At 49.2% G+C, this 14,637-nt stretch overlaps 1 protein-coding gene and 1 long non-coding RNA gene across 12 annotated transcripts in view; one reads left to right on the top strand and one right to left on the bottom strand.

Moving 5' to 3' along the window:
- ARHGEF1 (Rho guanine nucleotide exchange factor 1) overlaps positions 1 to 14,637 on the bottom strand; it is a 74,363-nt gene that overhangs the window by 4,584 nt on the left and 55,142 nt on the right. For 7 of the 11 annotated variants that reach the window (XM_082232630.1, XM_082232638.1, XM_082232639.1 and 4 more), the window contains 11 exons: positions 14,127 to 14,227; positions 12,680 to 12,757; positions 11,729 to 11,801; positions 10,798 to 10,965; positions 6,034 to 6,121; positions 4,993 to 5,094; positions 4,079 to 4,149; positions 3,760 to 3,930; positions 2,630 to 2,800; positions 2,367 to 2,515; positions 248 to 345 (listed from right to left, as the gene is read on the bottom strand). In XM_082232630.1, the coding sequence (XP_082088756.1) occupies positions 268 to 345; positions 2,367 to 2,515; positions 2,630 to 2,800; positions 3,760 to 3,930; positions 4,079 to 4,149; positions 4,993 to 5,094; positions 6,034 to 6,121; positions 10,798 to 10,965; positions 11,729 to 11,801; positions 12,680 to 12,757; positions 14,127 to 14,227 (1,250 nt within the window). In that variant the 3' untranslated portion in view covers positions 248 to 267. The remainder of the gene's footprint in view (positions 1 to 247; positions 346 to 2,366; positions 2,516 to 2,629; positions 2,801 to 3,759; positions 3,931 to 4,078; positions 4,150 to 4,992; positions 5,095 to 6,033; positions 6,122 to 10,797; positions 10,966 to 11,728; positions 11,802 to 12,679; positions 12,758 to 14,126; positions 14,228 to 14,637) is intronic. The other 4 variants (XM_082232635.1, XM_082232631.1, XM_082232636.1 and 1 more) reach the window with 3 other exon arrangements.
- LOC309537761 lies at positions 5,031 to 13,724 on the top strand. The gene is made up of 3 exons (XR_014222000.1): positions 5,031 to 5,122; positions 9,673 to 9,817; positions 13,320 to 13,724. It is a non-coding gene; the product is annotated as an uncharacterized lncRNA (long non-coding RNA).

Below are 14,637 nucleotides of genomic sequence, written 5' to 3'. Positions count from 1 at the left end.
AGTGGCTTGAGCGATTCCTAAACTCCCCTCAGCGGAGGCATTGTTTTGTCTTTTAAATTAAATTTTGAGGTACAAACACTTATTTCCAAAACTTGCTTGCCCAGCCATTAAGATCCCAGGCGCATCCTGAGCCAATCGCTGTCTTATCAGCCTAACCAAAGGACACAGACAGGGTGGTGAGAGGAAGCCGGTCAGTCATGCACCGAGTTTTTGGGATACCCTGGACGGAGCCTGTTTCTTCCATTACCTTCTCTGCTTGGCCAAGCCTCATGTGAAACTGGGCGGCTGAGATGGCGTGAGTTTTCCTATCAGCTGCTGCAGGTGCCAATAATCCGCTTCAATTTCCTAGTACGACAGGCAGACAAACAGATTGAGGAAAATATTCACTGAGAGGGCGAAGGAGGGATGTGGGGACAAGCATCCTTCTGGACACTCCCAACTCTCAAGGTCGAGAGGCTTCAACCTTGGCAACCCAGTCGCTCTAGATCGGCCAACGTGGTGCCCTCTGGGTGTTGCTGGACTGCACAGGGCCACAGGAAGAGCTGTCTTATACAGAGTCAGGGTCCATCTATCTCAGTACTATCTGCACTGACTCGCAGCAGCTCTCCAGGGTTTCAGATTAGGGTCTTTGCTACCCCTCTCCCCAGAATTGCTGGGAAATGAAATCTTCTGCATGCAAAGCAGATGTTCTATCCCACTGAGCTGCAGCCCCCCCCCCTCAGGGCAACAGCCCCCTGTCAGACCACTGAGCATGCTGGTTTGGACCGCTGGGAGCTGGAGTCGAAGGACACCTGCAGGGCCACGGGGTCCCCGGTCCTGCTTCAAAATAATAATACAGTGGTGCCCCGCAAGACAAATGCCTCGCAAGACGGAAAACTCGCTAGATGAAAGAGTTTTCCGTTTTGGAGGTGCTTCGCAAAACGAATCTCCTATGGGCTTGCTTCGCAAGACGACAATGTCTTGCGAGTTCCTGCGGGTTCCCCCCTTTTTCTAAGCCGCTAAGTCGCTTATCAGCTGATCCGATAAGCCGCTAAAAGCCGCTAATAGCGCTAATCCGCTAATCCTTCAATGGGCTTGCTTCGCAAGACGAAAAAACCGCTAGACGAAGAGAATCACAGAACGGATTCTTTTCGTCTTGCGAGGCACCACTGTAAATAATAATAATAATAAATAAATTTTATTTATACCCCGCCTTCCCCAGCCGAGACCGGGCTCAGGGCAGCTAACAACCAATAATAAAAACAAGTTGATTGAACTACAACTTAAAAACAAGATCAAAACACAACACTAAAATATTAAAATGCAGCCTCATCACAGGAGGAGAAAGGAAAAAAGAAAGAGAGGGAGGGAGGGAATCAAATTGGCTCCAAGCCAAAGGCCAGGAGGAACAACTCTGTCTTACAGGCCCTGCGGAAAGAAATCAGATCCCACAGGGCCCTGGTCTCATGAGGCAGAGCGTTCCACCAGGCCGGAGCCAGTGTTGAAAAGGCCCTGGCTCTGGTTGAAGCTAATCTAACTTCCTTAGGGCCCGGGACCACTAGGGTGTTGCTATTTATGGACCTTAAGGTCCTCCACAGGGCATACCGTGAAGGGCTTTAAAGGTCAAAACCAGCACTTCAGTGGCAAGCCCCCTTCTAAAGGTGACCTGGCGCATAAGCTGGGGCTTGCAAGGAATAAATTCTAAAAAGAAGCCGTTAAGAGGGTGGCAGACGAGGACCGGGGAGAGCAGGGCATGGGGAGACCTCAGGTTAACTCAGGGTTGTTGTGGGGGTGAGGTAAGGGGGGAGAGAACCACGTTTGCTGCCTGGAGAAAATGATGGGTCCAAGTGCAGTGAAATATAACAAAGCAAATCATGTACAGGCATGAAGAGAGACACCCCCCCCCCGGCTCTTTGCTTTGTCTAGTGAAGAGAACGGGCTCAGGAGACAAGTCTGCATGCAGCATATAGTCTTGAAAAATGTGACTTCCCATTCATCAAGTTTCTAGTCCTCGCGGCTATAGTCCTGGTCTTTCTTATTTATTTAAAAAGAGCCCAATGGATGTGGGCTGCAGCCATCAAAGGGCGGTCTTCACACCTTCCTACACTCCTTCCCTCATTCTCAACACGAGCGCCCATCTCTCTGCGCCTCTTCCCTTTCAAACCCACTGCTTGAAAAAACATTCAGGCGTTTGCTCCCACACCTCCCTCCCTCCCTCCACCATCTTCTGCGCTTTCCAAACGATCTTGGAAATTAATATTCCAGGGCTGGGGTTTAGCTCTGCAAGGAAAGCAAACAGGTGCAAAACTGCACCATAAAGTCTGTGCATACCACATTGGTGTGTGTGTGTGTGTGTGTGTGTGTGTGTCTTTGCAACCCTCTCTCACCTTCAGACCCTGGATGGCATCTTCTAGAAGCCGCAGGTGATGCTTCACCCCGTCAGACTGTTGGTGGGTCAGAATTATGGAACTGGATCCTTCCCTGTCCAGGTGCTCAGAGCCCCACTCCGGCTCCAAGGGGCCATTGGGGAGGCCTCCTGCAAAGAGGGAAGGAGGGGAATATATGATTCTATGAAATACTCCCAGCATGCCCCTCTCTCGCCAAGTCCTGGCTGACTTTCCCAGCAGGCACCTGGCTCTCAGACCCCCACCTGGATGCCGTCGGCTGCCATCTGCCTCGGTCCCGTGACCCGCCTCCCACTCCTCTTCCTCTTCTCCCTCGCGGGGGTTCCCGTTCTCCGGCGGACGGTCCACAGGTTCTGCTGCTGGGAAGGAAACTTCTCCTTCCTCCGATACTTGAAGTAGCCTCCTCAGGGCTGATACTGTTAAGGACACAAGACTGGGGTGAGATTCATCTGCTTCGCGAGTCTTGGGGCTTGGGGGGGGTGGGGATGTGGGGGCAGAAGGAATCTCCACAGAGGGGAGGGGAAAGAATGGAGGAGGGAAGGGGGGAATCCTCCGGCGCTCCAGATACTGTTGGACTACAACTCCCATCATCCTTTGCCACCGGCCGTGCTGGATAGAGCCTGAAATCCAACAATATCTGGAGGGCCGCCGATTCCCGCCAACCCTGGGTTATCCATTTGTTCATGCAATTTACATACCGCTTTACTGTAAAGACAAACAAACCTCAAAGTCGCTTTTTTAAAAAACCAAAATCAATGATACGCTTAAATCCAGATTAAAACACACGTCAGCATTCTACACCAGTCTTCTGCAGCCCTGGCTGAGGCCAATGAGAGTTGTAGCTCCAAATCTCTGGAGAGCAGCAATTTTGGGGAGGCTTCTCTACATGTTTAGATAGGCTTAAAGGTAAAGGTAAAGGGACCCCTGACCATTTAGGTCCAGTCACGGACGACTCTGGGGTTGTGGCGCTCATCTTGCTCTATAGGCCGAGGGAGCCAGCATACAGCTTCCGGGTCATGTGGCCAGCATGACTAAGCCACTTCTGACGAACCAGAGCAGCGCACGGAAACGCCATTTACCTTCCCGCCGGAGTGGTACCTATTTATCTACTTGCACTTTGACGTGCTTTTGAACTGCTAGGTTGGCAGTAGCAGGGACTGAGCAACAGGAGCTCACCCCGTCGCAGGGATTCGAACTGCTAACCTTCAGATCGGCAAGTCCTAGGCTCTGTGGTTTAACCCACAGTGCCACCTGCACCCCCTAGATAGGCTTGCCTAAGCATAAACGTTCTTAAGCAGACACTGGAAAATGCGGAGTTGGAGGTGCCTGCCTGCTGTCAACAGGGAGGGAGTTCTGAAGGAGTAGCGCTACATACTTCTGTCCTGTGCGGCGGATGACAGGGCCCCCTGGCCTACGGGCCGGTGCTTGTGCAAGTTCAGCATGTCATCCAAGATCTCCTCCGTTGCCTTGCCCAGCTTCGGTCCACTCACAGGGCTGCGCCCCTCGAATTCGGCCCCTTCCAGCATCCCGTCCTTCTCTCGCTCTGCTTTGGGGTACCAAAAGACCAGTCGGATCCCTGCTCTCAAAGAGCCCCTGGATTCCCCTGGCTCTGAGCTCGGTAAGAACCCAGAATTCTTGCTTTGCCCCCTCCAGCTCCTCCCACTGCCTTCCAAACCTCCTGGCCGCCAACTCACCCTCCGAATGCAGGGTCTCCTTGTGGGAGCTGCCGTTCTCTGCCCCGCCCAGCAACCCCTCTGAGTAGCTGCTGCGGGGAAAAGAAGAAGTTGTGAGTGCAGATCTATGCCGGCGGTGGGGAAATGGGTTGCGCTGGCAGGCTGGGTCCTTCCTTCCCCCCGCACACCCCACAAGACAGCCCTTCCAGTGTCAGGGAGCCAGCCAGCAGTAAATCACACTGAGTAAGTGAAGTTAACTCTTCATTAGAAGAAACAAAACCTGCTCAGAGGTGCCAGGCCTCATGAGCACAGCAACTCTTCTTGGTGGGTCTTGCCCCTATGAGGCAACTGCCTAAAGCTCCTCTGCCTCTGCAGTCCTTCCCAAGCAATCTGAGACTGTGCCAGAACGCCTGTCTTTGCTCTTCTCCCTTCATACCTCTTCTGGTCCTGGGAGACCAGCAGGGAGGGGAGCTAGTTGCAGCAGGAGGGGGAGACACCTCTGCCTCTTCCCTAGCTGGACTCTTGGCCTCCTCTTCTGCTTCTGCTTCAGATTCTGCACTTCTCTCTGCCACAGGCTCTCCCTGCTCACTAAACCCTGTTACCTCTCCAGCTTCGGACACCTCCTCCTCTCAGTCTTCTCCCTCTGCCTCCTCCCTAAAATTCTTCTGCCCGGATGGGACCTTTCTTTGAACTGTGATATTGCCTCTCACTGGTCTGGATGGAGAGACGCTGCGTGGAGGTTATGTTTGCAAAAACTCCTGGTTTTTGCATGGCTGGAACGCACAAAGGAAAACGTCCCATCCGCTACCTTCCTCATTCTTGCCTCTGACTTTGCCCCACTTGCTTCTGGCATGCAGGCCCCAGAAAATGCCCCACGTGGCCTTTGGTACGAGAAAGGTTTAGACATTTTCCCTCCCCAGGAACACCAGGCTTACAAGCTGGGGCTGTGTGGCGAAGACCGACTGTTTGGCACTGAAAGCCGTGGTTTAATGGGGACCTTCAGAGAGCCGGCCGTGTCGCTGATCATACTGCACCAGCTAGAAAAGAACAAAGGAAGGGAATCGGGTAAAACAAAAACTGACTGGTTGATTCGACAACAGTTAGAGGTGATGGGGCTCACGCTGGCCTGGAATCTCCAAACCTGGAAGCCTGGCCCCTTAAATGCCAAATGTACTGCTTATGGCAGAGGCGCTTAGAACATGCTCAGAGACACTCATCACTATAAGCCCACGGAGGAGCCTCAGCTCACATTAAGGAATGGCATCTGTGAGTATAGTGTGGTATAAAAATTCAATTAATAATAATAATAATAATAAGCTTAAAGACCTTAGGTAAAGGTAAAGGGACCCCTGACCATTAGGTCCAGTCATGGCCAACTCTGGGGTTGTGGCGCTCATCTCGCTTTACTGGCCGAGGGAGCCGGCGTACAGCTTCTGGGTCATGTGGCCAGCATGACTAAGCTGCTTCCGGCATGCAGCGCACGGAAACGCCGTTTACCTTCCCGCTGGAGCAGTACCTATTTATCTACTTGCACTGGTGTGCTTTCGAACTGCTAGGTTAGCAGGAGCAGGGAACGAGCAACGGGAGCCCACCCCGTTGTGGGGATTTGAACCGCCGACCTTCTGATCGGCAAGCCCTAGGCTCTGTGGTTTAACCCACAGCGCCACCCGCGTCCCTTGGTGCTAGGCAAAGTCATATTTTGAAAACTGACCCTGGATGGAAGCTGAGAAAATTGAACCCCCCTCACCTCCAAACCTATCACCCCTCTGTTTCTGCCACCCACTCCAGCTCACAGACTAAACCCAGCCTTCCCCAAACTGGTGCCTTCTAGATGCTTTGGGCTACAACTCCCATCAGCCAGCGAGCCAAAACGTGGAGGGCATCAAGCTAGGGTGGTGGTGGTTGGTACTCCAGCGGTGAATGCCCACCTCCCCCCCCCGCCCCAGCATCTCAATCTCGCCTCCCCCGTTTCTTACTTCTTCCTTTCCAACACTGTCTGTGCAACCAGCTCATAGATCTGAGCTCCGTCCTCCCAGCTGAAAATCACGTAGAAAGCCTTGATATCTAAGAGGAAAGAAGGAAACGGCAGGTTCAGAATCAAAAAAGAGGAGAAGGACCTATCTCAGAACTTGCACCCAGTGCCCAGTTGAGGTTTGCCCGATAGGGCGTTTCCAGCCAACCTTCTGGGGGCCGCATGCCAGGGGTGGGCAGGGCCAGAGGTGAAACGGGACGAGTGTAAATGCTACCTTTGTACAGTCGGCTACACACTTTCCCTCCTGCCTTCCATCCAGGCAAGGAGGAGGAGGAGTCGGGGTTTCAAGGGCACATTCCAGCCAGGCAGAAACATTTTAAGGCAAAATAAAAAAGTTCCTTCCAGTAGCCTCTTAGAGACCAACCAAGTTAGTTATTGGTATGAGCTTTCGTGTGCACGCACACTTCTTCAGATACTGGAAGGAATTTTTTTAGTTTGTTTTGACTACGGCAGACCAACATGGCTACCTACCTGTAACATTTTAAGGCAGAGGCACTCAGTCGGTAGAGCATAATACTCTTAATCTTAGGGCTGTGGGTTCGAGCCCCATGTTGGGCAAAATACTGTTACATTGCAGGGGGTTGGACTAGAAAACCCTTGAGGTCCCTTTCCAATGATATGTTTCTATGGGTGAAGCAGTGTCGGCGATGGGCATGGTCTAGGGCAGGGGTCAGCAAACTTCTTCAGCAGGGGGCTGGGCCACTGTTCCTCAGATCTTGTGTGGGGGCTGGACCATTATTTTTTTTTGGAGGGGGGGGGGATGAACGAACTCCTATGCCCCACAAATAACCCAGAGATGCATTTTAAATAAAAGCACACATTCTACTCAGGTAAAAACCTGCTGATTCCCAGACTGTCGCCGGGCCGGATTGAGAAGGTGATTGTGCCAGATCCGGCCGCCGGGCCTTAGTTTGCCTACCCATGGTCTAGGGCAGCGGTTATCAACTTGTGGGTCCCCAGATGTTATTGGACTACAACTCCCATCATTCCTGAGCTCTGGCCTTGCTAGCTAGGGGAGATGGGAGTTGTAGTTCAACAACATCTGGGGACCCAAAGGTTGAAAAAGGCTGGTCTAGGGAGCGTACTGAGGGCAAGGCAGAGAGGCCTGGAGATTCTCTGTGCCTGAGCTAAGGGGATTCAAACCCATGTCTGGAGAGATCCCTGGGGACTGGCATCAGTAAGGTTTTTGTTGGCTCTGCCACTGGGACTGGAGGTTCTGTGGCGTCCTTTTGTGTGTGAGCAGGGGTGTGTGGCAGGGGCATGTTCTTGTTGCCCTGAGTTCATTGGCTGCCTCTATGTGCAGGCAGGAAGTCAGTGCAGTGGGGGGTGAGGGCCTCTGATCAGTGGGATGTGGCAACTTTCCTAAGGACTCAAGGGGCTTGTCTGTTGTTTTTTATACCATTTCTGCATCTTCTGGTTAAACGATTCCCCCAAACCCCTTAGCCTGAGCCTGTGTGGGCTACCCTGCCCACAGCACCAGCAGCATATACTGAGTCCCAGTGTATCAGGAATAGAGAGGATTGCTGTCAATTCATGCCAAATTTATCTTTTTTAAAAACTGCCCAACTTGCATGTAAGTTTGTGCAGGTTGCAGAATTCCGCATTCCTGGCACAGAATTCATGCTGCCTGGGTGCGGATGACGCACGGCCAAGAATACAGAGACCGACTGCAGTCAGAGCTGTGCTTGCAGCAGAATTTTAGATTATTCAAGGTAACAGGGAGGATCTAGGCTGTTTGTGGCTTCCGTCCCAATCTTTTATTTAAAAACAGCATAGGAGACGAGAATGGCCCTGAGCCGAACGCTAAACTATTAATAGCTGCTGCAAGGTTTGGGTTTTTTTTAATTTAGCTTGTACTGCCTGTTCCGTTTCAAGGTTTCCTTTTCTTCCACAACCAAAGAAACGTAATGGTCATACGAAGTTTCCTCGCTGCCAGGGAACTATCCCGGCCAAAGAAAAGCCTGCTAGGCCTTGTAGGTGCCCACAATCTTGTTCCTGGAGTTCCTTCATTCACCAAAGAGAGCCAGCCTTGGTCTCCCCAAATGCAAAGCACATGCTCCACCACCAAACCGTATTCCTCCTCCGCTTAAAAGCTTCCTGGGGGGGACGATACCCACATTCTTAATCTAGTGCTGTGTGACTTAACTTTGCTGCTTTGATCCCAATCGGTAGCACAGGGTTCCCCTCACAGCCATGTCCCCTCATAGCCACACCCCCTTCAATACTATACAGTCACAGAATCACAGAATTGTAGAGTTGGAAGGGACCCCCAACGGTCATCTAGTCCAACCCCCTGCAATGCAGGGATCTCAGCTAAAGCATCCATGACAGGTGGCTGTCCAACCTTTGCTTAAAAACCCTGCAATGACGGCTAATAATAATAATAATAATTTATTATTTATACCCTGCCCATCTGGCTGAGTTTCCCCAGCCACCCTGGGCGGCTCCCAATCAAATGTTAAAAACAGTACAGCATTAAATATTAAAAACTTCCCTGAACAGGGCTGCCTTCAGATGTCTTTTAAAAGGAAGATAGCTGCTTATTTCCTTCACATCTGAAGGGAGGGCGTTACACAGGGCGGGTGCCACTACCGAGAAGGCCCTCTGCCTGGTTCCCTGTAACCTCACTTCGTGCAGTGAGGGAACCGCCAGAAGGCCCTCGGAGCTGGATCTCAGTGATCGGGCTGAACGATAATATTATAATATTGTTGTTATTATTTTATAATATTATAAAATAATTTTACAATTTAATAATAAATAAATAAATAATAATAATAATAATAATAATAATAATAATAATAATAATGGATCCATTGCAGCTATCATTGCAGATCTCCACGTATTGCCTTCGAGCCAGATCTACTATTTTCTGTGCAAAGGACATGGAGCTCTCCAGTATCTTCCGAGTGACCTAAGCTGTGCCTTCCTTGAAGTTCCATTGCATGTAACAGAACTTGAATACCATTCTCTTCAACCTGAGAAGCCCCTTGTGTTCTCAGTGTCTCTAAATGCTTAGCTCTGAAGCATACAGAACAATGACCCCTCTGCCCTTTTTAAAATGAGTTTTTTTGTCGTGGTGGTGGTGGGGCTACTGGGTTGTTGTTTTTATTTTTATTAGGTATTTTGTGGTTTTATATCTTGATTTTATTCTGCGAACTGCCCTGAGACCCCCAGACATAGGGTGGTATATAAATTCCAATCTGGTGGAACGCTCTGTCACAAGAGACTAGGGCCCTGCAGGACTTGACATCTTTCTGCAGGGCCTGCTAGACAGAGATGTTCCACCAGGCCTTTGGCCAAGGCACAGCCTGACCCCCTCCTTCTGTAATCCTCATAGAACTCTAGCCCAATGGTTGCCATTAATTTGTTTTTGAATTGAATTTAAAATGAATTGATTTTAGAATGCACTTCAATTAATTGATTGTGATTTTATGTAAACTGTGTTACTTTTATTGTTGTTAGCCGCTCTGAGCCCGGCTTCAGCTGGGGAGGGCAGAATAATAAAAAAATTATTATTATTATTATTATTATTATTATTATTATTATTATTATTATTATTATTATGTTGCTCCTCCGTCCTCAGCGGCAGAGTCGCCTCCTTTCGCTCTGACTGGTTCCAATCAGCACGAAAGATGAGAATAATTCTTCTCAGTGGCTAAAAAGCTACCCCTTTCACGCTAGCCAGGCAGCTCTAAGATACTGGAGATGGGAACCTGGCTGCAGAAATAGTAAGGTGTCTTTGACACACACACCCCGTGACCCCAGACCACTACACCTCCGGTCCTAATCCACACACTTTCAAAGCAGAGGGGCTTCCACCTCACCTCATCCACTGTGGCGTTTGCCTGTTCTTTTTTAAATGTCTTTACAGGGGGAGAGAAAGAGTTAATAGACCAATAGTTAATAGACCAATAGAAAAGCCAGAGGCGGAGCCTACCTGATTATAAAAGGGCTTAGCCCGATATTTGGGTTGGTTGGTTTTTAGTTGGTTGGTTGGGAAAGACAGTTGGAAATAGAGAGACTGTTAGTGCAGTTGGTTCTTGTGTGAGGGGAGGTAGAAGAGTTAGAGACAGGATAAAATAAGACTAAGAAGGTAAAGAGTAACAACAGGGTCAGATTTAAGGTGCTGGTTTTGACCTTTAAAGCCCTAGGACCCTTGTACCTACGGGACCGCCTCTCCCGGTATGCCCCACGGAGAGCCTCAAGGTCCATAAATAGCAACACCCTAGTGGTCCCAGGCCCTAAGGAAGTTAGATTAGCTTCAACCAGAGCCAAGGCCTTTTCAACACTGGCTCCGGCCTGGTGGAACGCTCTGTCTCATGAGACCAGGGCCCTGCAGGATCTGATTTCTTTCTGTGCAGGGCCTGTAAGACAGAGTTGTTCCGCCTGGCCTTTGGCTTGGAGACAATTTGATTCCCTCCCCCTCTTTCTTTTTCCTTTCTCCTCCTGTGATGAGGCTGCATTTTAATATTAATATTTTAATGTTGTATTTTAATCTTGTTTTTAAGTTGTATTCATTCTACTTGTTTTTATTATTGCTTGTTAGCCGCCCTGAGCCCGGCCTTGGCTGGGGAGGGCGGGGTATAAATAAAAAATATTATTATTATTAGTATTACTGGTTGGTGGCAGCGGATTAGTGGTGTACGGGTCAATAGTCCGTGAGATGACCGGGGGCTCGGCCACACCCACCCGCCACCACAGCACCCACCTGTGGCAACTTCGCGTGTCATGGCCGAATTGAGCCTGATGATGGGGCTCAACATCTGCTTCCCGTCAGGGGTTGGGTTGATGGTGCGGCTGTGGCACTTGAGGACCAGGCGTTCCTCCTGCTTCTGCAGAAGCACCAAGATGTCGTCCAGCAGGAGAACGTGGACATCTTTTTTGGGAGGGGTGGGGGGTAAGAGAGAGAAGGTCAGAGGTCTGACGTACGCTTCCGAGCCTTGCTGGGAAGCCCAGGCCCCCACCAAAGCTGAGCTTACAGAAAGGGGAGCCCTGAGGGGGTGGAGCCATTGAAAGCCCCACCCCTTCGACTCAGAAGCCACGCCCACAAACCTCAAACTCAGTCAACGTCAACAAGGTTGCATAAGGGTCCCAGGGCCCATGCAAGGCTGAAAGGCCTACCAAGCGCTGTTCCCTTGCGCTGACCTCCCTGCTAGTCTCCCAGCGCTCAAGTGAAGAATTGTAACAATACGTAAATAAAACAATTGCTTGGAGGACAGCAAGCCCATTATTCAGCAAGACTGATGGGGAAACTGCCCACAAGGTCAGCCCCAGGGTGGGGATTGTTATTCAGTGAAGGAAACCCACTCCTCTCCTGGAAATAATGCCATTCCAGCTGGTCACTGCAAGAACTCTGTAATGGTGCCTGAGCTTTCTTTTTTCCTCCTCCCCACCAATCCCTTTTCCTCTTGTGACATGCCTTTCTGACTGCAAGTCCTGTAGGGGTCCCATTTCTAATCATTTTTGGGGCTGAAGAGTGGGATGAGAAGGATTTAAATAAATAAATCCACTCAAATCTTATTTCAATTGCGTCAGCACGCCGCCCCTGGCATCAAGAAGAAGTTTTTGAATCAAAGCCCTGTCCCAGAGTTTAAGCCGAGGAAGGATCCTAAGGAAGAGTGAGCCTGAGCTCAACTTACCTACTGATTTATCCTTGGTGATACGCCAAGTCAGGGGTCCCTCGTAGACGAGGTTTTTCTTGGTGATGTCGTTCTGTGGGAAAGAGCTGGTTACAGCCTGAGGTTTTGCATACGCTATCATTTCACGCACAAAGAGTTGCATTAAGAAGCAGGAGCGTGGAGATAAAACCTGAGGCCCTGGGGAAACCAGAGCTCATGGAAGACCACACTTTTCACTCCAAATCAAAGAAACTCTCTTATACAGTGGTGCCCCGCAAGACGAATGCCTCGCAAGACGGAAAACTCGCTAGACGAAAGAGTTTTCCATTTTGGAGGTGCTTCGCAAAACGAATCTCCTATGGGCTTGCTTCGCAAGTCGAAAATGTCTTGCGAGTTCCTGCGGGGTTTTTTTCCTCCCCCCCTTTTTCTAAGCCACTAAGCCGCTTATCAGCTGATCTGATAAGCCGATAAGCCGCTAAAAGCCGCTAATATAGCGCTAATCCGTCAATGGGCTTGCTTCGCAAGACGAAAAAACCGCTAGACGAAGAGAATCACAGAACGGGTTCTTTTCGTCTTGCGAGGCACCACTGTAATTTTACAAACCTCATTACGTAAACTGAGCAGACCAGTTGCTCAGAGCAGCCTTAAAGCCACATTTCAAAAGAGAGGCCCCTTCCCCCTTGATAGCAGCCGCGTGACGGTCTGAAACCCAACAGGTACAGCCTAAGCATGGAGAGACATGCTAAGTTCTTTAAAAGGGGGCAGGCTCCCTCGAGGAAAACAGGTGGAAATTTTGTTAGAGAATTTGCTCCCCACCCCATTGAAAAGCTGGCCCTCCAGATGTTGCTAGACTCCCATCAGCTCCAACCAGCAGGGTCCAAAGTCAGGGATGATGGAGAATATTTGGGTGCTCAACAAGTTCCCGACTCCCCAGCTAGCAACCAGGGAGGAAATACTAGGCCGGAAACTCACCCTAAAGTCACTAAGCAGTGGATCAGTACTTTGCTTCAGGTTGGAGAGGTCCAGGCGACGCTGATAATCTTTCAGTTTCTGAAAAACGCAGGGAAGAGGACACACACATACAGAGAGAGAGTGGCAAGGGAGGATTAGAAAGAGCAGCTGCCCAACAGAGAGGTATTTATTCATTTATCAAACTTATTAGTCACTTAAAAAAAAAAAAAAGCTAACTCAAAGTGACGTGCAAACAATAAATACAGTGGTGCCCCGCAAGACGAATGCCTCGCAAGACGGAAAACTCGCTAGACGAAAGAGTTTTCCGTTTTGGAGGTGCTTTGCAAAACGAATCTCCTATTGGCTTGCTTCGCAAGACGACAATGTCTTGCAAGTTCCTGCTGGGTTTTTTTCCTTCCCCCCCTTTTTCTAAGCCGCTAAGCCGCTTATCAGCTGATCCGATCAGCAGATAAGCAGCTAAAAGCCGCTAATAGCACTAATCCGTCAATGGGTTTGCTTCGCAAGACGAAAAAACTGCTAGACGAAGAGAATCACAGAACGGATTCTTTTCGTCTTGCGAGGCACCACTGTACCCAATTTATTGTGGGTACAGACATTCATATGAATCATAAAAAATTGTTTTTATATGCGATAACTGCAGCAAGGATATTGTTAGCCCAAAGATGGAAGCAAGAAGAAATGACAACTAAAGAAGAGTGGCAAGGGAAACTGGTGAACTATGCTAAGATGGTGAGATTAACAGGGAAAATTTGGAACCAGCAGCACCAGATTTTCCTAAAGGAATGGAAGAAGTTTTCGACATATTTGGAAAGCAACTGGAACCAACTGATATCGCTTGTAGAGTTAAAAGAAGTTTTGTAAGGAGTAATATATAAATTATTGTGAAAAGAATTAAGAATAGGTATTAAGATTTGAATTAAAAGCAATAACTATAGTAGCAAAATGCATAATTAGAAAAGATTTTAGAAAACCATCAGTTGAGGTTGAAGGGCTGTGATAGCCAAAGATTTTGAAATGATGTTTAAAAGAATGATATGTTGGAAAATGTGTGTAAATACCAATAAAAATTATTATAATAAACAATCAATAAATAATAACACATGCCTTAAAACGAGCATAAAGCAAAACATAAAAGAACTCTAAAACTCATTCAGGTATTTTTAAAGACAGGATGAAAACGTCCCACAGATAAATAAAAGCCGAAGGACTGGGAGAAAACAATCTAGTGCCTAGATTTAAGTAATGAAGGCACCAGGTTAGCTTCCCTGGGGAGAGCACACTCCACAAAAGGGGGTGGCCACCGCTCAAAAGGCCCGTTCTCGTGTTGGCGTGCAGAAAAAGGCCTCAGGCGACAATCGCAGGGGCCGGATTGGTTCGTACGGGGAGAGGCGGCCCTTGAGGCATGATGTTGTCAGGCATCAAGAAGAAGAAGAAGAAGGGCACTTACCAGCAAGTTCTCCATGTCGCGCACCTCCTGATTGACGTGGTTGAGGATCTGCCGACAGCAGTTGGCCGCCTTCTGCACTTTCTCCCGTTCCTCGGCCTCCTCTGCAGCACAGATCGAAAAAGGTGGACATGATTTTTCAAAAGGCACCCCGTTAAATACAGCCCCAGTGTTTCCCTATGTAGAATTCAGCTCGGCTCTAGATTCAGGGTTGGTTTTTCCCCCAGGAGGGAGGAAAATACTGTGAATCCTTCACCAACACAGCAAAATCAAGACTCAGACAATCTCCCAGAGCGGCTTTAACAACCAATCCCTCTTCACAGGGAACTCAGGGAATCGTAGCTTTGGGAGGAGGGCAGAGGGCCTACCAACAACTCTGAACCCCAACCCCTAACAAAACCACAGCTCCCAGAATTCTTTAGGGGAAGCCATGCATATTTAAAGCGGCTATCTCAGCACTTTAAATGTACAGTATGTCGTCTGTTCCGCCCTTGGCTTAGCTGTCCCTGTGCGA

This window comes from Podarcis vaucheri, assembly GCF_965113315.1.
Source record: "Podarcis vaucheri genome assembly, chromosome: 7".
NCBI classification, from domain to species: Eukaryota; Metazoa; Chordata; class Lepidosauria; order Squamata; family Lacertidae; genus Podarcis; species Podarcis vaucheri.
This window is presented reverse-complemented; position numbering and strand designations above follow the sequence as displayed.